General features: G+C 44.3%; 1 protein-coding gene across 1 annotated transcript in view; it reads left to right on the forward strand.

Annotated features, from left to right (window-relative positions):
- P4ha3 (prolyl 4-hydroxylase subunit alpha 3) overlaps positions 1–22,153 on the forward strand; it is a 39,985-nt gene extending 17,832 nt beyond the window's left edge. Inside the window, exons 8-13 of the mRNA XM_042689623.1 lie at positions 3,597–3,661; positions 13,555–13,714; positions 15,508–15,570; positions 19,717–19,785; positions 20,995–21,091; positions 21,910–22,153. Coding sequence (XP_042545557.1) covers positions 3,597–3,661; positions 13,555–13,714; positions 15,508–15,570; positions 19,717–19,785; positions 20,995–21,091; positions 21,910–21,980 — 525 coding nt within the window. The 3' untranslated portion in view covers positions 21,981–22,153. The remainder of the gene's footprint in view (positions 1–3,596; positions 3,662–13,554; positions 13,715–15,507; positions 15,571–19,716; positions 19,786–20,994; positions 21,092–21,909) is intronic.
- The last annotated feature ends 615 nt before the right edge of the window (positions 22,154–22,768 follow it).

Here is a 22,768-nt window from a genome sequence, read left to right on the forward strand (position 1 = left end):
AAAACATTTAGTCATTCAACTGAGCACACACTTGTGCCAGACACTGGGTTGGTACTGAGCTTTTTCAGAGACAAGGTATGTCTCCTTCCCCTTTTGAATCCTGCATAGGAGGCAGGCAGGCATTTAGAAGGCCCTGTGATATGTACTGTAGGGAGGGGGTGCAGAGTTGTGCGCTGGAGAACTAAAAACTTCTCCCCTAATGAGAAACCAGATATGGGGAGGATGGCAAAGACAGAGAAGAGAAACAAGCAACTGTCACCATAGTGTGAATGCCATCAGGTGGTAACAACTATTCCAGGAAGACAGTCATACATTGCAAGAGCTAGGTGGCATGTTGGGAAAACAGGGGTAAGTTTGATGGTGAAGTCTGTGAGAGCCAGGATGGAGGGTGGTAATTGATTGGTCTAGATAGTGAGACCCCATTAATGAAAGGCCTAAATGTCATGCTGGGTGGTTTGGGTTTTATCTGGTAGGCTGTGGGGCAGGGTGGGGAACTGTGGGATGGACAGTTTTAAATAGAGGAGTGGCATGACTGGACCGCTGGTTTTAAGTATGACCTGACAGCATACGTGGACTGGATGGAGAGCAACCATAGTCTTTTCATCCAAAAGGCCCTCCAGGCAAGTCTAGGGTCTCCATATGAGTTGTTGTTGTTGTTGTTTGAGCTGATTAAGATCTACTGGTGATGGAACAATGACTTTTTATGATACTGGCGCGCTACCTACTGCGCTAACGAGGCCCCTACAATGACTTTTTAATAGTGTCAGCTTCTCAGGGAGCCAGTAGTCAAATCTGGCCAGCCACAGCGTTTTTCCTCAGAGCGGCTCTGTTGCCATGGTGATGGGACAGCAGTCTACCACAGAGAGATGTTCATGGAATCCTTTATGGGCAGGTCATGCCTTTGGCATGCACAGCCCTTGCTACACTCCCTCTCCTGGAAGTGTCTCGCTGGGCTTCTATAGGTTGGCCCCCAGTGACAACTGAGCACAGACACTTCTGTGCTTTGTGTAGGGTTTGTCTGCTTCTTCTCCACTGCCTCTTTCTCAAAGCCTGCTCTCCCATCACCGCCTTCTCTACCTACCTTCCATCACCCTCAAAGACCCAGCTAAACCCCACACCTCTCTTGGGCCCATCAGGTCAGGCCACTAGTCCTCTTGAGGGTCACATACACCAAATTATCCCCCCCCCCATACAAAGCTTTTGTCTCTTGTTGTATCATACTTTTAAAGTGTGTTCTGAGCCAGCGGCCAGTAGCTCATGCATGTAATCCTTAGCTACTCAGGAGGTTGAGATTTGAGTATCACAGTTGGAAACAAGCTCAGTAGGAAAGTCCATGAAGCTCTTTTATCTCATTAGCCAGCAAAAAAGTTAGAAGTGTAGATGTGACTCAAGTGGTAGAGCACCAGCCTTAAGAGAAGAAGCTAAGGTGCCTAAGGCCTGAGTTCAAGCCCCAGTACCAGCAGACACACACAAAAAATGTTGACTGGAATCACTAGCTGTAACATGGGTTAGCATTCTGTCTCCCCAGTTAGACTAAAGTAACAGGCATCACATCTTGAAATCAAAATGACTTGCTCTGGGTTATGCCCCTTGCAAGCAGAGTACTATTTTTTTTTTCTTTTTGAGATGGGTGTTACTATGCTGCCCAAGCTGGCCTCAAACCCCTGGGCTTCAAGGGATCTTCTTGAATACCAAGCCTAGCCAGAATAATCTTTAAAAGATCATCTTTGACCTTATAAAATGCCTTTCTTAAACTCTGTGATGGGTCATTTTTGCTTGAATACTTACCAAGTTCTGTGTTCTGGCTGTGGCTGACTCCTTCTGCCACATCTTCCCTTGCTGCCCACAGTCCAGCTGCCTGGAACAGCCTTCTGTGTTATCTCTCTCCTTCTGTGTTCTCTCTCTCCTTTCTTCCTGGAATGCCCTGCTTTCCATCTCTTTCCACCTTTGCAATTGCAATGCATCTATGATCATCCTGGGGAACCTTCCTGTGTCTCCTAAGAACTAAAGGCCTGTCTCTGTATTTCCACAGCCCCTTCCCATCATAGCTCCATGAGATGATTTATGGGCAGAGTCTTAGTCTGTTTTCATATATTGTTTTTCTAATGCCCAGCACCATGCTGAGCACAGAAAACAGCCAACAAAAAAATGAATCACCTGGGCTGGGAATGTGGCTTAGTGGTAGAGTGTTTGTCTACTATGTATGAAGCCCTGGGTTCAATTCCTCAGTACCACATAAACAGAAAAGGTTGGAAGTAGTATTGTGGCTCAAGTGGTAGAGTGCTAGCCTTGAGCAAAAGAAGTTCAGGGACAGTGCCCAGGCTCTGAGTTGAAGCCCCAGGACTGGAAAAAAAAGAATGACTTATAGGTCCACAATAAGGATTGTGAAAGGAATTAGCTACAAAGTAGCTCCTTAATTGGGGAAAAGGGAATTCCTAGGATTGATTTTGCCCTGTAGTAACAGAAGAGATCATCATCTCTCCTCTATCCATCTCTCTCTCTCCCCTCTATGGATGGCTCAGGAGGGGACACCAGGAACAACTGGGGAGACAGGATCAGTCACCTGATTTCCTAGGTGCTAGAATTGTAGAGCTACGGGCAGAGAGGAGCTCTCAAGAACATATTTGCATGCTGTGTGTTGCATGCTGTGTGTTGTTGGTGGGGAGACTGATCCACAGGAAGAAGGCTTTTCCAACATGGCCACTTGGTTTGGCAACCTAAGAGAAGACAAGGGTTTCTATCTTGTGCACTTGGTTCACTGCCCCACCATGGCCCTGAATGCCTGGGAAGCCTCAGTACTGGTGTACAAGCCTAGAGTGCCTTTCTGTGCAGAGCAGAGCAGATCTTGACTCATTTGTGGTCTGTATCCATTTAACCAGTGCTGAGTCCCTGCCTCCTTCCTGGACTCTGCAGCTGGGGACACAGCACCATATACAGACTCAGCCCTTACCCTCACACACCTGTCACCCTCCTGACAGAGGCTGTGAATGAGTGATTCTCTCTCTGAGAATCACTGAGTTTGTGTTAAGGAGTCATTAAAAAAAACCTTCTGTCTGCTACATGCAGACAGAATGAAACATTCAATTAAAAAAAATGGCTTCGCACTGTAGTCTTCTTCATAATCAAAGCTGCGGCCAAAGATTATGATTCTCAATAAGGAAGGTTTCAGCCAAAGGGAGCAGCTGAGTTGAGCTTTTCTTGTCATTGGCCCTGGGTGCCCCTTGAATCAAGACACAATGCTTACTACATCAGCCCCAAGCTTGCGGTACAAAGAGGATGAGAAAGACCCTGCTCTTACCTAACTCCATCTTGCAGACACAAAAGGGATTGAAATGCCAGTTTTTTTTTTTCAACTCCTAGGACTTGTATTGCGTGTTTACTGTCTTCCAGACACAGCAGTGAAGGTTACTTTCAACTCTAAGATTTTTGCTCACTTATTTTATTTTCAAGATCACTAAATTACTACCATGTACAAAATATCCTTCAGTGGGTGATGAACCAGCGATTCTCTTGTGCTTTGAAAGGGGCAGCCTGTGGACACAAAGGGCCTGCCCTTTGTGATGTAATCACTTGGACTTTGTCTTGTCCTTCCACAGCTACAAAGATCAGTGGTAGCTTCGGGGGAAAAGCAGTTACAAGTGGAATACCGCATCAGCAAAAGGTAAGAAGGACCTCCCAAGAAGGGACCCTGCCTGCTGCCAGCTGTCAGCAATGGCGTTCTGGGACAGCCATAAATGCTGTTGGAGAATCTGTAGTTCATGTTGTCTATGTATTGTCTTTTTTTTTTTTGCTGGTCCTGAGGCTTGAACTCAAGTCCTGGGCGCTATCCTTGAGCCTCTTTGTGCTCAGGGCTAGCATTCTACCACTTGAGCCACAGCTCCACTTCTGGATTTTTTCTGGATAGTTTAATGGAGATAAGAATCTCACAGACTTTCCTGCCTGGGCTGGCTTTGAACCGTGATCCTCCGACCTAAGCCTCCTGAATAACTGGGATTATAGGTGTGAGCTACTAGAACTTGGCTTTTTTTTTTTTTTTAATGACAGTGCTTCACTAGGTAGCCTAGACTAGCCTCCTCAAACTCATCTTCCTCCTGCTTTAGCTCTCCAAAGCTGAGATTGCAGGCATGCACCACTATACCTGGTATATGCATTATTTTTTTTCTGAGAGGGAGAAGCTTCCACTCTCCTCACCTCAGGACCTTCCTCAAGTTCTGTTTTCTGAGAAACTAACAAAGAGGCGATTAGAGAAAGAATTTTTAAAAAATGCCTCTACTCCAGCTAGAAAATAAGCATCTAGTTATTCCCATCTTGAGTGTCCTTTCTGGAAACTATAGTCCTGTCCACATTTGTCATTTGACTTTGCAGATTCTATTCCCACCTCTGACTCATATGCTAAGCATGACTTGTGAACACTCAGGCAAGAGTTATTACTAGCCTCCCAGAACCACAGGCTTCTCTAGCAGAGCCTTTTCTCCTGTGCACCCAGCTTCATCCTCCTCCCTGAATCTCTGTCTCTTCACTACAGCCCTTTATTTGCACAGGACTACTGGGAGACAGTGCAGGCAGGAATGTCTTTCAAGCCAAGCAAGGCAGCCATGTCAGCATCCTGGGGAGAGGCCAGATCTCATGGGGTTAGTCTGAATGGGAGGTGTGAGGGAGAAAGCTTGGATGCTGAATCATTTTGGCTGAACTTATTTGGTCTGGTAGACTTAAGGAGCTTTCACATTAGGAGTTATTCTTGAAGCTTTAGAAGTCTGTGTGACTCAGCTTTATTGTTTTTGCTCACATTCCTGGAATTCTAGTGTTAAGAGAGGAAAAGTGACCTTCTGTGTAGGTGCATGGTTTTAGGGAAGTATGTGGTATTTTCTTCACTTTTCAGATCAAACTATCACCTCTTTTTCCCTCCTGACATCACTCATCAACTTTTGAATTTTGGTTCTGTCCTTGTAACTTCACTGGAAAGGATCCCTCACAAGTCACCAGGGCTAGGTATCAATAGCTCACACCTGTAATCCTACTCAGGAGGCTGAAATCTGAGGATTGCAATTCAAAACCAGCCTGGACAGGGAAGTCCAGGAGACTCTTATGCCCAGTTAACTAAAAAAAAAGTCAGAAGTGGAGCTATGGCTCCACTTGAGCTATGGCTCAAGCACCAACCTTGAGCAAGCAGCTACAGGACATTGTCCAGGTTCTGAGTTCAAGCCCAGGACTGGCATGCATACACACACGTGCACGTGCATGTGTGCGTGTGCACACACACACACACACACAAATTTACCAGGGACTGGGCATGGTAACACAGAACTCTCAAGGTACAGTAAGGATACATAACAAAACTGTGTTTCAACAAGAAACAAATAAACAACAAAAATACAAGGCACTCTGAATTGCTAAATTATTTTCCTTTTCATGTACCTCCATTGGTTCTCTGTTAGCCACCTTAGTCCATTTCTCCTTGCCATAAATACCCCCAAATGGAGACTTTATAGAGAACACAGGTTTAGTTCACAGTCGTGCAGGCTGAGAAGTTTAGGAGCATCTAGTCAGGGCCTTCTTGATGCGTGTTAAAATGGTAGACCAGAGCAAGTATGCTAATTCAGGTTTCTCTTCTTTTTCTTTTTCTTTTGGCCAGTCCTGGAGCTTGAACTCAGGGCCTGGGCACTGTCCTTGAGCTTCTTTTGCTCAGGGTAGCCAGCATTCTACCACTTGAGCCACAGTGTCACTTCTAGCTCTTTCTGTTTATGTGGAATCAAATCCAGGGTTTCATGCATGCTAGGCAAGAACTCTACCACTAAGCCACATTCCCTCTCTTCTTTTTCTTATAAATAGCCATCAATCCTATCATGGCATGACGTGACTTTATTCTAATCATCCCCTAAGACTCCACCTCCAAATACCACTACCATATGAATTAGTTAATCCATGCATTTTCAACACAAGGACTTTGGGATTGGGGACAAAGTTCAGATCCTTTAATCAAACGTCCTGGTCTTTCTTCATCATGCCCAGAGCCTACTCTTCCAAACCTTTCTGCATTACTTTTCTCACAAATCAGATACTTGTAGCATTTGTTCATATTATTTGTTGTCACACCTCTATGTTTGTGCTTGGGCTGTTTCCTCAGGCTAGAAAGTCCTGCTTCATCTATCACTGAAACTTATGCACCCTTCAAAATTTTGCCCAGACATCCCAGTAGAAATAACTTCTCCTTCCTCAGTGTTTCCCAGCACTCTAAAGTCTACTTTTCATCTTTTTCCACTCTAATTTGACCTTAGCTATCGTTGAGTTTTTCTTCTCTCACGGTCCCTAAACTTGCCTTGGGTATCTTTGCAAGCCTAAGAGTTTGTGGCATAGTAAGTTTGTAGGCACAATACATGGAGGAATGAGCAAATGGTCTTCTAGTACCAAGCACGTAGTACCAGAGGGCTCATGGTCTCCCCAGGGATTCACTGGCTTTTTTTTTTTTTTTTTTTTTTTTTTTTTTTTTTTTTTTTTGGGAGTGCACAGGTACCTTCAGCTTGCATTTATTTTTTTTTTTTTTTTTTTTTTTTTTTTTTTTTTTTTATTGTAAAGCTACTATACAGAGGGTTACAGTTACATGAGTGAGGTTATGAGTACACTTCCTCTTGAACATTGTTACCCCCTCCATTGTTTTCCCCCTACCATCCCTTCCCTCCCTCCCTTCCCCGAGGTTCTTTTTTTTTTTTTTTTTTTTTTTGATTGTGATTAAATGATTACATAATTTCAAAGTCACAAGTTCATTCTAACTTCTCTGGAGCAAATTGTCTACCACAGTCTGTAATATATAACAGTGTTCACATGTTATATACCATATTTGTGATCAGCAGCATGAGGATATTTAGTAGTGGTTCAACCAGATGAGCGGGAGTTCTTTGTTTCTTAAGTCCTGTTAGTTTTGTCGTATCACCTAACCTTTTGGATTTAGCATCCACTTATGAGGGAGACCATGTACCGTTTGTCTCTTCGTTCTTGGCTTACCTCGCTCAACATGATTCCTTCTAGCTCCATCCATTTCCCTGCAAATGCCATTATTTTGTCATTTCTAATGGCTGCATAATATTCCATTGTGTATAGATACCACAATTTTTGGATCCATTCATCTGTGGTGGGGCACCTAGGTTGTTTCCATATCCTAGCTATTGCGAACAGTGCTGCAATAAACATGGAGGTGCACGTGTCCTTGTATATTGGTTCCTGTTGTTCAGGGTAGATGCCTAGAAGTGGTATGACTGGGTCGTAAGGGAGGTCAATCTTTAGCTTTCTAAGGACCCTCCAGACTGCTTTCCAAAGTGGTTGTATAAGTGTACATTCCCACCAGCAGTGTAATAGGGTTCCTCTTTCTCCACATCCCCTCCAGCATTTGTCGTTGGCTGATTTGTGGATGTGGGACATTCTGACTGGGGTAAGGTGGTATCTCAGGGTTGTCTTTATTTGCATTTCCTTCACCACCAGGGATGATGAACATTTCCTCATGTGTTTCTTTGCCATTTTTATTTCTTCATTTGAGAAGTCCCTCTTTAGTTCCCTTGCCCATTTAGTAATTGGTTTGTTAGGTTTGGGAGGGATTAGTTTCTTGAGTTCCCTGTATATACAGGATGTTAACCCCTTGTCTGATATATTGCTGGTAAATACTTTTTCCCAATTAGTTGGTTGTCTTTCTAGCTTAGTTGCGATAGATTTAGCTGTGCAGAAGCTTTTTATTTTAAGGTAGTCCCATTTGTCGAGTCTCTCTCCAACTTGTTGTGACCCTGGGACTCTGTTCAGGAAGTTCCTTCCTGTGCCTATTAGTTCAAGTGTCTCTCCTACTCTGTCCTGCAGTAGTTTCAGAGATTCAGGTTTAATGTTAAGGTCTTTAATCCATTTTGAGTTGATGTTGGTGCATGGTGATAGGCTGGGGTCCACTTTTAGTTTTCTGCATGTGGCTGCCCAGTTTTCCCAGCACCAGCGGTTGAAGAGGCTGTGTTTCTTCCATTGTATGTCTTTGGCTCCTTTGTCGAATATCAGCTGGCTGTAGGCCTGTGGATTTATATCTGGATCTTCTATTCTGTTCCATTGGTCTTCGGGTCTGTTTTTGTGCCAGTACCATGCTGTCTTTGTGATTATAGCTCTGTAGTAGAGTTTGAAGTTCGGCATGGATAGCCCTCCCATATTGTCTTTATCCCCTAGAATTGTTTTGGCTATTCTAGGTCTTTTGTTGTTCCATATAAATTTTTGGACTGTTTTCTGTATTTCAGTGATGTACGTCATTGGGATTTTAATAGGAATTGCATTGAATTTGTATATTAGTTTTGGAAGTATCACCATCTTTACTATATTAAGTCGGCCTATCCAGGAGCATGGGAGGTCTTTCCATTTCCTAGTGTCTTCTGCAATTTCTTTCTTTAACTTTTTATAGTTCTCATTAAATAGTTCTTTTACATCTTTGGTTAGGTTAATTCCTAAATATTTTATTTTTTGGGAGGTTATTGTGAATGGGGTTGCTCCCTTTATTTCCCTCTCTTCCTGTGCGTTATCAGTGTATAGGAAGGCAACTGATTTTTGTGGGTTTATTTTGTATCCTGCTATTTTGCCGAAGTGACTTATGATTTCTAAAAGTTTGGGGATGGAGTTTTTGGGATCGTGGAGGTATAGTATCATGTCGTCTGCAAAAAGGGATAGTTTCACTTCTTCTTTCCCTATGCGGATCCCTTTAATGTCTTTTTCTTGCCTTATTGCCCTGGCTAAGGGTTCTAGGACTATGTTGAAGAGGAGTGGAGACAGTGGACATCCTTGCCTTGTTCCTGTTTTTAGGAGGATTGGTTGTAGCTTTTCCCCATTAAGTATAATATTGGCTATTGGTCTGTCATAAATGGCTTTTATTGTTTTTAGAAATGTTCCTTCTATTCCTATTTTCTCCAGAGCTTTTAGCATGAATGAATGTTGAATTTTATCAAAGGCCTTTTCTGCATCTGTGGCGATAATCATGTGATTCTTGACCTTGGCTCTGTTTATATGCTGGATTACATTTATTGACTTACGTATGTTAAACCATCCCTGTGTCTCTGGGATGAAGCCTACCTGATCATAGTGTATTATTTTTTTTATGTGTTTCTGGATTCTGTTAGCTAGAATCTTGTTAAGGATCTTTGCATCTGTGTTCATCAAGGAGATTGGCCTGTAATTCTCCTTTTTGGTTGGGTCTTTGCCTGGTTTGGGGATGAGTGTGATATTGGCTTCGTAGAATGAGTTTGGGATAGCTCCCTCCTTCTCTGTTTCTCTGAAGAGCTTGAGGAGTATGGGTATTAGTTCTTCTTTAAAGGTCTTATAGAATTCTGCTGTGAATCCATCTGGTCCTGGGCTTTTTTTTGTTGGAAGACTTTTGATAGCTTCCTGTATCTCATTATAGGATATTGGCTTATTTAATTGGTTAACTTCTTCTTTGCTCAGTTTGGGTAACTTGTATTTCTCTAAAAATGCATCCATTTCCGCCAGATTTTCTTCCTTTAGAGAGTATAGCTTTTGAAAGTAGTCTGTTAGAATTGTTTGGATATCTTGGGTGCGTGTTGTGATGTTTCCCGTGGCATCCCTAATCCTATTAATATGGGTTTCCTCTCTTCTTTTTTTAATTAATCTTGCCAACGGGCCATCAATTTTGTTAATTTTTTCAAAGAACCAGCTTTTTGTTTGGTTTATTTTGGTTATGGTTTTCTGATTTTCTAATTGGTTAATCTCTGCTCTCAATTTGGTTATCTGGCTTCGTCTAGTAGCTTTAGGTCCCATTTTTTCTTGTTTTTCTAGCTGTTTTAGTTGCAACATGAGATTATTTACTTGGTCTGTCTCCATTCTCTTGATGTGGGCACTGAGGGCAATAAATTTGCCCCTCAGGACTGCTTTTGCTGTGTCCCACAAGTTTCTTTGTGAGGTGTTTTCATTTTCATTGAGTTCTAGGAAATGCTTTATTTCTTCTCTGATCTCTTCTGTTACCCAGGCCTTGTTAAGGAGTGTGCTGTTCAATTTCCATGTATTAGAGAAATTTCTGCGGTATGCTTTGTTATTGAGAGCTAGCTTGATTCCACTGTGGTCAGATAGGATACAGGGGATTATGTCGATCCCTTTGTATTTGCTTAAGTTCCTTGAATGAACTATGATATGGTCTATTTTGGAGAAAGTTCCATGAGCTGCTGAGAAGAATGTGTACTGTGTTGTTTTAGGGTGAAATACTCGGTAGATGTCAGTTAATTCCGCTTGAAGTATGGCCTCACTTAATTCGGTAGCTTCTTTACCAATCCTCTGGCTGGTAGACCTGTCCTTTGGTGAGAGTGGCGTGTTAAAGTCTCCTAGTATTATCGTATTGGGATCTATTTTATTCTGTAAGTTTGAGAGCATTTGTTTAACATATCTGGGTGCACCAATATTTGGGGCATATAAGTTGATGATGGTTATATCCTCCTCTTGGATTGTTCCCTTTATTAATATGTAGTGTCCGTCCTTGTCTTTCTGTACTGATTTTAATGAAAAGTTTATTTTGTCAGATATCAGGATAGCTACACCTGCTTTCTTATTGGGGGAATTTGATTGGTAGATCCTTTTCCACCCCTTCACTCTGAGTTTGTTTGTATGTTTGGCTGAGAGGTGGGTCTCCTGAAGGCAACAGATGGATGGGTCTTGTTTTCTGATCCAGTCCTCAGTTCGTTTTCTTTTAATTGGCGAATTCAGCCCATTTATATTAAGAGAAAGTATAGAGAGATGCATTGTTGTCCCTGCCATTCCGTTTTCCTAAGTTTTTCTTCTTTCCTTTCCTCCTGTGCTTGCTCAGTTAGACTTTGAGTAATGCCTGTTTGGGGCAGGTCCCAGTTCCTGGTTGCTTTCTTCAGGTTGTGTCCCCCCTCTTAGAATTCTTTGTAATGCTGGCTTAATGTTTATGTATTCATTTAGTTTTTCTTTGCTATTAAAAGTTTTCAGTTCTCCATCGAATGTGAATGCTAGCTTTGCCGGGTATATCAGTCTGGGTTGGCAGTTATTGGCTCTCAGGGCTCGTATGGTGCTTTCCCAGGCTTTTCTTGCATTCATTGTTTGTGTGGAGAGATCTGCAGTGATTCTAATTTTTTTCCCGTTGTAGTATAGCTCCTTCTTCATTTTTGCTGCATGCAGGATTGTTTCCTTATTATTCAGATCCATCATTGTTACTATTATGTGCCTAGAAGTGTTTCTCCTGGGATCTTGCTTGTTGGGTGTTCGATAAGCTTTTGTGATGTAGTTAAGATGGTCGTTTTTGAGGTGGGGAAAATTTTCATTGACTATCTTGTTAAATAGGTGTTGCATTCCCTTGCTCTGGAATTCCTCACCTTCGTCCACTCCGATTATGCGAAGGTTAAATTTTTTAGCATTATCTGCTTGCTCTTGAATTTCCCTTTGGTTTAATTTGAGTGATTTTTCCATATCTGTCACTTTTTGGTCCAGTTGGTGTATTCTGTCTTCTGTATCTGACACTCTACCTTCCATTTCATTCACTCTGTTGACTGTGGCTTCTATTGTGGTTTGCATGGTGGAAATGGATCCCTTTATGGATTCAATGTTGGTTCTCAGAGTACTGATCTCACCTCTCAATGAGGTGAGATCAGTATGCATTACCTCTAATTTGGCGTTTATCTCACTTCTTACTGAGGTTTCTGCAGCTTCTATTTTTGCATCCAATTTTTGTTTGATATCCTGTATATCTTTTGATAGTTCATCCTTGTGCTCTTTCAATTTCTGATCCACTTCTCGCTTTATTTCTTGAGTCATTGCCTCCAGCAACCCTTGGATGTAGTTTTTGTCTTCCATTCCTGCTTTGCTCCCACTGGGGCTCTCCCCTGCGTGGCTGCTGGCTTTTGAGGTGAGCTTGCTGTCCTGGGTAGTGGTAAACCTTGTGATTTTTCTCTGTGATTTTCGCATGGGGGTTCAGGAGACTGCTCTTCAATCTTGTTTTGGTGTGTCTGTCTTTGCTTGGTTGCTGATTCTGTATTGGTAGAGAGAGTCTGTGCCTGATCTGGATTCTGTTGGGAGCCTATTTCCAGCTGCTATTCACTTAGGATTCTCAGCTCTCTGCTGTAGCAATTCCCGCCTTTGGAAGGGTTGAGCAGCCTGGACTGCTTGTGTTTGCTCCTGCGGGTGCTCTTGGGAAGATCAGATGCTCTGGATGCACTCTCCCAAATACTGGAGTCTGCTATGGGCTCCTGATGTGTTTTTGTTTGTTTGTTTTGGGCTGGTTGTGGGCTTGAACTCTAGGTTTGGGTGCTGTCCCTCAGCTCTTCAGCTCAGGGCTGGCACCCTACCATTTGAGCCACAGCCCCACTTCTGACCCTTTTTGCTTTGTTCAGGCGCCGGTCCCCTGGCCTGGTTCCGGCCCCAGCCTGGAGCGCGCTCGTTAGGCCTGTGCTAATGTGTATACCACCTTGGTTATGCAGCCTGGAGGACACAGTTCAAATTTCTTCTACTGTTGGTAGTCTTGACCCAGGGGCACTGTTCCTGGCTTGAGCATTTAAGCTCCCTTCCATGGGCGCTCTTGCTCTGGCCTGGCCAGCAGAGTGTGCTCCACCGGCTGGTGGAGCTCTCGAACAGTTCCCAGTTTTAGTGGGTCCTGTGGTCCGGGTGTTGGGGTAGGGAGTCTAGGTCAGGGTCTGGGGATTCCCTCCAGCTCTGGTCTCCCTTGATGGATTCCCTGTCCCCTGATGGGTACTCACCCTGTAGGTCGTCAGTTGTTGTTGCAGTCCGTCAGTTGTTGTTGCAGTCCGAGTTCAGTTGGGGTGGTTGCGGGCTGGGTTGGGCGGCCCCCCGCCGGGTCGTTGCGATCGCGATTGGGCGGGTGTTCTGCAGACAGGTCCCTTTGTGGCGCTGCTGGTGCCGGGCGGCTTTGGGGGGATGGAGCCTCTCCGCTCCGGTGGAGAGTGATGGGTGGGGTGGGATCCTCCTGGAGACTCCCGGCTGGTAGGTTTCTCTGTTCCTGGCGATCCGCTGTTCTGCAATCCGGTACCTGGTGATCTGCAAGCAGCCCCCTGTGTCTCTGGGGCTCCGGCAGCCCCCGCCGGGCCGGCTGGCCGGCGGCTTGGCGCACTGCCGCGCGGCTAGTAAAGGTTGGGGGAGGGGTCTTCGCTCTTCTCTGTTCTGAAATTCTTCTTTTCCTCTCTTTCTTTTTTTTGTTATTTTCCACCTCTGGTTTTTCTCTGAGTGTTCGTCTTTTTGTTGTTGTCGGTCTCTTGGGGAGATTAAAGGTTGGAACTCGAACTCTCTTTTTGGTTGGAGAGAGCTGTGGCGTTTCCCTACTGCCCCGTCGCCATCTTGGTCCCCCCTCGATTCACTGGCTTTGCTTTTGTAATGCCTCCTTAATCTCCCAGGAACCTCCGGACCTCTGCCCTCCCTTCCTCTCTTTCTTTCTTCCTCCCTTCCTCATTTATTCCTCCCTTGGCTCCTCCCTCCCTTCCTCAGGCAACTGACAACTTCTTCATTTATCCACAGACAGCACGTAATTATTTTCAACATCATATCACTGATGCTCCGAACTGTGGTGTGTTTTAGTGCCTGGCTGAAAGACACTGTTGACCCAGTGCTGATGACCCTGGACCACCGCATTGCTGCGCTCACAGGCCTTGATGTCCAGCCTCCCTATGCTGAGTATCTCCAAGTGGTGAACTATGGGATTGGAGGACACTATGAGCCTCACTTTGACCACGCTACGGTAACATTGGGGTTGATAATTAGTCTCCTGGGGGAGGAGAGCCGGCCCTTGTTTAATTCTCTCAAATGGGTTCTCAATAGTTTCTCCAGGAATAGTTAGTGAAATCCTAGAACAAAAGGTTTTGCTTCAAAAATGTCTGAAAACTTTGGCTTCTACTGATTGCTGCTGATTCATTTTCTTATCTGCCACCATGCCTGTCTCCAGAATTGGCTAGTGAGGGAATAATGAATATAGACTGTAATGGAATTGTTTCTTCTACTTCACTTGGGAGTGTCCCCAGGAGGATTGTCCTTCCTCTAGCCCTCTCCTTTCCATTGATCTCAACGGTCCACCTTTGCTGACAGTAGCAAATCATTTTAAGTTTTTTAATTAATTAATTAATTAATTTTTGTCGGGCATGGGACCTGAACTCTGGGCCTGGGCACTGTCCCTCAGCTCTTCAGCTCAAGGCTAGCGCTCTACCACTTGAGCCACAGCGCCACTTCCGGCTTTTTTCTTTTTGCTTATGTGGTGCTGAGGAATCAAACCCAGGGCCTCATGCATGCAAGGCAAGCGTTCTACCACTGAGCCACCTTCCCAGCCTTCATTTTAAGTTTTAATTTTTATTAGCTTATGTTAGTTGCAGGAGAGAAGTTTCACTGTAACATTTTCTTTTCTTTTTTTTTTTTTTGGTCTGTCATGGGGCTTGAACTCTGGGCCTGGGCGCTGTCCCTCAGCTCTTCAGCTCAAGGCGAGCGCTCTACCACTTGAGCTACAGCGCCACTTCCGGTTTTCTGGTGGTTTATTGGAGATAGGAGTTTCACGGTCTCTCCTGCCCGGGCTGGCTTTGAACCGCGATCCTCAGATCTCAGCCTCCTGAGTAGCTAGGATTACAGGCGTGAGCCACCAGCACCCGGCTGACATTTTCTATATATGTTTACAATGTATCCCAATCAACCTCCTTCTCTGCTTACTCTCTTACCTTTCCATGATTCCTATTCATCCTACCCTTTGTTAGCCTTCTCTATCTCTGGAGCACCTCCCCACCCCCTCATCTGAAACAATTTGAGAATCAAAAAGACTTCCCTAAGAGAGTGGACATGATCAATGCATGATATATGTATAGATGGAAATGTCACAACGAACACCATTAATCTGTACAATCAAATGTGCATTCATAATTATACTTAAATGAGCAAAGGACTTAAAATACACAGATGGCCAATAAACTCATGGAAAGACACTTCACACCATGAATCGAAATAAATACCTTCCCCCCAAACTGATCTAGAGACTCTGTCCCAACTTTCTCATAATTCCAGGAGACTTCTTTTTTTAAAAAAAATTGTTGGTTTTAGATATTAACAGTCTGGGGGCTGGGAAGGTGGCTCAGTGGTAGAGCACTTGCCTTGCATGCATGAGGCCCTGGGTTCGATTTCTCAGCACCACATAAGCAAAAAGAAAAGAAGCCGGAAGTGGCGCTGTGGCTCAAGTGGTAGAGCACTAGCCTTGAGCTGAAGAGCTGAGGGACAGCGCCCAGGCCCAGAGTTCAGGCCCCACGACCTGACCCCCAAAAAAAAAAAGAAAGAAAGAAAAGAAATTAACAGACTGATTCTAAATGCAAATGGAAGTGCCAAGGACCTAGACCAGTTGGTTTTGTAAAAGAAAAAAGTGGCTCAGAGCTGTATCACATCCTTGACACTCTGTTTTTTTCCTTCCTGCATTAATGGTGGAGCCCTGGCTGACTCTCTGGTATCATCTGCATAATGTCCTGCTATGTCTGGTATCATCTGCTATGTCTTGTTTTGTCTCAGTCGCCAAGCAGCCCCCTCTACAGGATGAAGTCTGGAAACCGAATTGCTACATTTATGATCTATGTGAGTCTTGGTCTGGAAGGACCGGAGCTTCTTACTCAATGTCTCTTTTATTTTATAATTTTCAAAACATTTTCATATATTGATTTAACCTTGTACTGAACTCAAAAACCTCGAGAAATTTTGTGGCTATCAGAGAGCTTTTTTTCCCCGCAGTATAGGCAACAAGAATAGATTTTCATTCCTCAAACAGCTCACAGCATAAGCTTTGAATTTACACAAGTATAACTGTGACCTTGCAATAGGCAATAGAGTTGGATGGAGGCAGGTTACACTGAAGGCCAGGAGAATAGAAGGCTTGAACAGTACAGAGAGAGGATACAGTCTCATTTCAGATCTATGGTCTAAGCAGGGTTGAAAAGCATGGAGGTGAGTGAAGTTGTAGAGCCAGAAAAGAAAAAGAGAAATGAGGCAGCTCTGACTATGAGAGGAAAGAACAAGAGTCCTACAGAGAAATTCAATAGTGCTATCTCTGATATGTACTGAAAATCCTACTTCTTTTCTCCCCATAAAATCTGTAAAATCTCCACTCCACCTTTTAAAGAAAACAATACAGGCTAGATGTCAGTGGCTCATTCCTGTACTGTCTGCAACTCAGGAGGCTGAGACACAAGGATCCCAGTTTGAAGTCAGCCTAGATAGGAAAGTATGAGACTCCTATCTCCAATTAACTACCAAAAAGCTGGAAGTGGAGCTGTGGCTCAAGTGGTAGAGTATTAGCCTTGAGCAGAAAAAGCTCAAGGATAGTGCCCAGGCCATGACAAGCCCCAGGACCAGCACGCGCGCGCGCGCGCACACACACACACACACACACACACACACACACACACACACACACACACACACACACACACACACACACACACACACACACACACACACACACACACACACACACACAAATTGGCTTCCACTCCTGATTCTTGGCCTGATCCTACAGGATCTGGCCTCAGTCTTTCTTATAACATCTCTGCTTTCCCTTCAAGACTCCACAAACAAGCCATGATTTCAAATATTCACTCAGAAGAGATTATTAGAAGCAGTCACTAACTAGAGGAGGTTTGCTACTGTTACTGAAGGATGGACATGTTAAGTATGAAGACTCTGGATAACAAACAAAGATGAAGGCCTGGTTTCAGACCTACTGGTGTCAGAAACTCAACTTGGTGTAACCTCTTCTGTAAGGCCTGGATCTGGTCTCTGCAGCACAGCCAAAAAGGCAGCCAGAGTCTGGCACTCAATATGGTCCCTGGACCTGCAATTCCAATGCATGCTTCCAGGTAGTTTGTACTTCCTGCAGAACTGGAGGCCACCACTGACAGTGGTCCCTGGCCTCTTAGTGGCCATTTCTGATTAGACTGACAGCAGAAGTCAGCTGTCATGTAGCATGCACATCTCAGATCTGCAGCTGGTTGTCATCACTGGCTACCTAGGCTGACAGGAGAGGGCATGGCTGTGAAGAATGGAGCACAATATATGTTTATTCTCCCCGCTCTCCCCTCTACCTCCCAACCCTCGCCAGTGCCTCCTGTAGGTTCCCTGGTTACAGAGCTAATTTATTATAGTGAGGGCAGCATGGGTGTAAAAGTCCAGCAGAATCATGTGTGTACATTTGGAATGTGCTTTGGTTTTGGAGTCAGTCAGCCTCCACATAAGGCTGCGCTTACTAATGGGGCATTGGTGCTAATTACATGAATTATTTACCCTGCATCATTTTCCTGCCCTGAACTTCCTCACAGGATTGTAAGCATCAGATGAGATAATGTAGGAGACTATCACTCTGGAATGTCTCCTACAAATCTATATTTCTACTTTTGTAGCCCATTAAGCAAATAGAAGGGCCCCACAAGAGTGATTGGTGTCATGAGACCTCAAGGTGCTATTAAAGACTAGCAGTGATTTCTAAAGACAATTATAGAGGTTTGTGGGAAATGAGTTATATGGTAGGAAGAAAATCATCTTTAAGGAGTGCAGAGGGCCTGGGCCCCGATGGCTTACATCTGTAATCCTAGCTACTCAGGAGGCTGAAATCTGAGGATCACGGTTCAAAGCCAGCCTGGGCAGGAAAGTCTGTGATACTCTTATTTCCAATTAACCACCAGAAAACCAAAAGTGGCGCTGTGGCTCAAAATGGCAGAGCACTAGCCTTGAGCAAAAGAGCTCAGAGACAGCATCCAGACTCAGAGTTCAAGCCCCAGGACACACATACATACACACAAAAGTGCAAAGGATAGAGTTGAAATCATATGGTGATTTTTTTTTTTACTCAGGCTGGACATAGGTGGGTCCTAATATGAAACAAGGGGGGGGCAAACAGAAAGGAGGGTTCTTTCCCTACCAACCCAAGCCTCATGAGCTTTGTAGCATGCGGAGTCAGTTTCAGTTTAATTAATTATGCTGTAAAACTACAGGTAAAGGATGGCCAGAATAGTCAGGGTCATCCCTGTGGTATCTTGCCTATACCCACAGTGATTTGGTGGGACATGGGGTAGAAGGAAATCATCCAAGCTGTAAGTTATTTGAACATGAAGAGTGGGCTGACATTATCATTGGCTTTGCAAGTGGGTACAGGGGACATCAAAGCATGCGAAAGCCCCCACTGCCATTTCCAGGTTCTCAATCGCCCAGTCAGTTCAGTTCTCTCTGATAAGTGCCACCGTCCGGACTCCTCTAGTGTTCTCTGAAACTCAAGTAGTTATAGTAAGGTTTGATTGCCATAAGATGAAAGAGCATGAACTAAGGCTTGCTCTCCCATGTCATGGCTGCTGAAAAAGTAATTTAGCAGTACATAACAGAAGTATGAAATTTGGGTACACCCCTTTGACTCAGTAGTTCTAAAGCTAGGTCTCTTCTCTGAAAATAAACCAGAGAACAAAATAATTTCATTCACAAAAGTGATCAGAACATTATTGTTTATAGTAAATTATATGTTACATATTATATGTGTTAAATATTTAGACATAACCTAAAAATTCAGAAGTATGGAGAGTTATAAGCAGAGACTTTGTAGCCAGATAGTATTGACTCTGCTCAAAGTCTGGCTGTGTCATGGAAGAATTACGTGACCTTTAGTAAAGGACTTAATCTCTCAAAACCTTGTTGTTCACTTCTGTAGAAAGGAGAATGATAGTAACTAGCTATCTTAACTCACAGGATTCTTGTGTGTGAGAGAGATATTTGTAAGGACTTAGTATGCCATTCCTATATTTTTAAAAATGTCTATAGTTACTGTGTATTTTTTTGACAATCAGAACAAAATTTTTCAAACGAAGAAAACATGGCCGTAATTCTAGAATATTCTAGCAGTAAAACGTCTTAGCTTAGAGGGGATCTGAATATATATATATATAGTTTTTTTTTTTCCAAAACAGGTTGTTGAAGAAAAACACTTTAGAAACTGGTTTTCAAGGCTGGGAAGGTGGCTTAGTGGTAGAGTCTTTGCCTAGCACGCATGAAGCCCCGGATTCAATTCCTTAGAAGCACATAAACACAAAAAAACAGAAGTGGTGCTGTGACTCAAGTGGTAAAGTGCTAGCTTTGAGCAAAAGAAGCTCAGGGACAGCGCCTAGGACTGGCGAAAGAAAGAGAGAAAGAGAGAAAGAGAGAGAGAGAGAGAAAGAAAAAAAGAAAGAAAGAAAGAGAAAGAAAAAAATTGGTTTTCAAGTTATAGGTCATGATCCATTAGTTGGTTATGAGGTTATTAGATTTGAACAGCATTTTAGAAAACTGAACTGAAGTATAATAAACTTGGGACATATCAGAGGTTAATTTATGTAGTAAAAATCTTATAAAACTTTTACTGTAGTGTGTATGTGTCTATGTGGGTAAGTTTGTGTGTGTATGTATGTATTATGATGCAAAATGATGGTTTCAATCAAAAAGTTTGAATGTACTCATTTAGCCTCCATAGGATGTTAGCTAGAAGGGAAAAGAAGGAATTCCCAACCTTGTCCTCCTGGGGTCCTGTGGGCAGGCAGGTGGAGGCTCCCTGAATTCTGAAGTTGGATGATTGTCTTGCAAACACTTCTCCCAGAGTTGAAATAGGGGAGTACAGGAGGGAGTCTGCAGAAATGACCTCAGAGATTCATGAACCAGTGACAGAGTATGGACAGCAGCTATTTTTAACTGCTTCTTCCTCCTGCATTGTAGCTCAGCTCTGTGGAGGTTGGAGGAGCTACAGCCTTCATCTATGGCAACTTTAGCGTGCCTGTGGTTAAGGTGAGTGGGACACAGCCCCAGAAGATGGGGGTTGTGAGGGCATAGAAGCACTCCTTCCCTCCCTTTATGCTGTCTGCTTGCAAGCTGATGCCTTAGATGCACTTTTTGCACCTCCACAGAATCTAATTTCTTCCACACTGAGAGCTAGAGGCACTCAGGGTATGGAGAAAAGGCAGTAACCATTCTGTTGCTATGGAGGCGAGATATTTGATTACTGCATGACTATTTCCTTCAATCTTCAAAGCCCTCAGCAGCCTTTGCCTGATTCAGGAATGAGATGAAGAGAAACGAGGTAGATTGTGCCTGTAAAGCCCTTAGGACAGTGTCTGGCACACACCAATCATCCATAAATGAATGCTGGAGTCTGTGTGTGTGGGGGGGGGGGTCCCTGGGCTTGACGTCTCTTCTAGGATTAGAAACACATGCTTCATTATTGTGGGTTTGGTGTAGTTTAATGGCCAGGTTAAATTAAGTCTAACTTTGCCCCTTCTTGCTTCCCTAATTTCAAGGCCCTAAGTATCCACTTCTTTGGTAGGAGTAGACAATTATAATACAGTTAACCTTCTGGGACTTAGTAGTAAGTGGCTAGAGGAGCATTCACCATTCACATCTCCTTTTTTGTGTGTACCAGTGCTGGGCCTTACACTCTCACTTGGCTTTTTTGATTAGGGCTAGCACGCTGCCACTTGAACCATGACTCTACTTCCACCTTTTTGTTGGCTTACTGGAGATAAGAGTCTCTCCAATTTATCTGCCTGTGCTGGCTCAGCACCTGAGTAGCTAGAATTATAGGTATGAGCCACCGGTGCACCCTTCTGAACTATTAAAATGGTCAGTTGTACAAAGATTATCTTGTACCACCTTGAAAACAAGAGGCCCAGTATCTGCCCTCAGTGCTCTCCTGGCTCCTGTGCTTTCCCTCATGCTAGCACTCACCACTTGTCCTGTCCTGGTCTACTTTATGTCTGTTCCTCTTGAGTTTCCCGATTGCAGAACTAGATGTTTGTTTGCATGCCAAGGGCATGGGCGACCAAAGCAGGCCCTCAGTCAGTCGCATGAACGAGTGAATGGCAACTTGTTATCTTGTGCCCCAAACTGCATGGATCACTTTCTTGTTGAATGGCATGCATACATTTGTCCTTAGCCATGTGCTTCTCCTGAGCTGAGATTCTTGGCTGGGCTCACGGGACTGGGCCCTGTTGTTTTCAGAATGCAGCGCTGTTTTGGTGGAATCTCCACAGAAGCGGTGAGGGTGATGGTGACACACTTCATGCTGGCTGTCCTGTACTGGTAGGAGATAAATGGGGTAAGGCCTGCCTTTCTAGGTGCCAGAATATGGTGAGAGATACAGAGAAAGGTGAAATGGGGAGTGGGTAGGAGCTAGCACAACCCTTCATTCCAAAGGCTTTGCTCTAAGGCCATGTTATAGTGAAATAATCAGTTATCAATGAAGTGTGCTCGACAGACAGGGAACCAGTAAGGAGTCAGGATGTTGTCACAGAGCAGATGTCAGAAAGGTTTCTTGACCTGACCAGAGGCGCCTTGAGCACAGTTGAGGACTATGGTGCAGAGATCTTCTCATTCCAGAGAGAGAACCATGGAGTCCCCTCTGTTGCCATTTTGTAGCGCAACAGTTGGTCACATGGGAAGCATGGATAAGCAGCAGGAGGCAGTGGTTATGGCTCTGTGTGTGTATGTATGTGTGTGTGTGTGTGTATCCAAGAGAACTTAGCTGTGAAGACAGAAGGGGAAGAGAAAGAGGGCTCTGGGGAGAATGGGGACCGCCTGAAGCAGCTACTCCTTCCTCTCATTGCTCAGGAGTGGCCTCCTGGGTGATATGGATTCTGGCATGGAGGGTAAGTGAACTTAGTGACCACAGGTTTGACAATTATAGTCAACAGAGTCTTCCCAGAGTTTTCCCAGACAGCAGTATTCACTTCACTATTCATCTCTGCTTGAACCAACAGCTGGTAGTCCCTGATGGGGCCAGAGCTAGGCTAGTGAGTGACAGGGTGTAGGCGCTGAGGACTGCTGACCGTCCTCTCCCCCCAGTGATCAGGGGGGTGCACAGCCCTGTGGCCAGCTACCTGCTAAGTCTGTGCTCTCCCGCCTGCTCTCTTCCAGTGGCCAACAAGTGGATACATGAGTATGGACAGGAATTTCGCAGACCTTGCAGCCCCAACCCTGAAGACTGAAGTGTTGGCAGGGAGCCGCTATGAAGTCCTGTGGTTCTCCAGAGATGCCAGGAGCCAAAGCCAGAGTAGGAGAGGAGGCAGGAGAGACACCTTCCGGGAAGAAGGCCTTATCAGTATTGCTGGTTCCTTGCAAATGGGAGACTACAAGTAGTCTGAACCAGGGGACTCTTGAGATTTGACTTTTGTGTCTGCTGGATCTGTGACAGAACTGAATGGATAAAAATGGAGCTGGGTGCTAGTGGCTCATGCCTGTAATCCTAGTTACTCAGGAGGCTGACATATGAGGTTCAAAGCCAGCCCAGACAATAACCAACTAACCACCAGAAAACTGGAAATGGTGCTGTAGCTCAAAGTGGTTGAGCACTCACTTAGAGCAAAAGAGCTCAGGGACAGCACCCAGGCCCCAAGTTCAAGCCACATGACAAAAAAAAAAAAAGAGAGAGAGAGAGAGAATGGAGGGGCAGATGGCCTGAGAGAAGTTTCTGAAGTTCAGCCAGGATTAGAACATATCTGACAGTAGTCTCTGACCACAGGGACACTTTAGCAGTAGTGAAGACACCTGAAGGAGGGGGCTGGCCCATGGCAGTAAGCCTTTCTCCCTCTGACTTCCCTCAATGCCTCCGCAGGGATTGTCTGACTCAAGAGCTGTACCCCACAGGAGGGGGGGGGGGGGTATATCACATGGTGATTTTTTTAAAGTAAAAAGCAACTTAACTTTTCTATGATGATTTTAATAGTCACAATAAATGTTTACAAATTACTTGAGAATGTTGATGTCGTTAACGCCG

This window comes from Dipodomys spectabilis, unplaced genomic scaffold, assembly GCF_019054845.1.
Source record: "Dipodomys spectabilis isolate Male_0828 unplaced genomic scaffold, ASM1905484v1 ptg000003l, whole genome shotgun sequence".
Taxonomy (NCBI): domain Eukaryota; kingdom Metazoa; phylum Chordata; class Mammalia; order Rodentia; family Heteromyidae; genus Dipodomys; species Dipodomys spectabilis.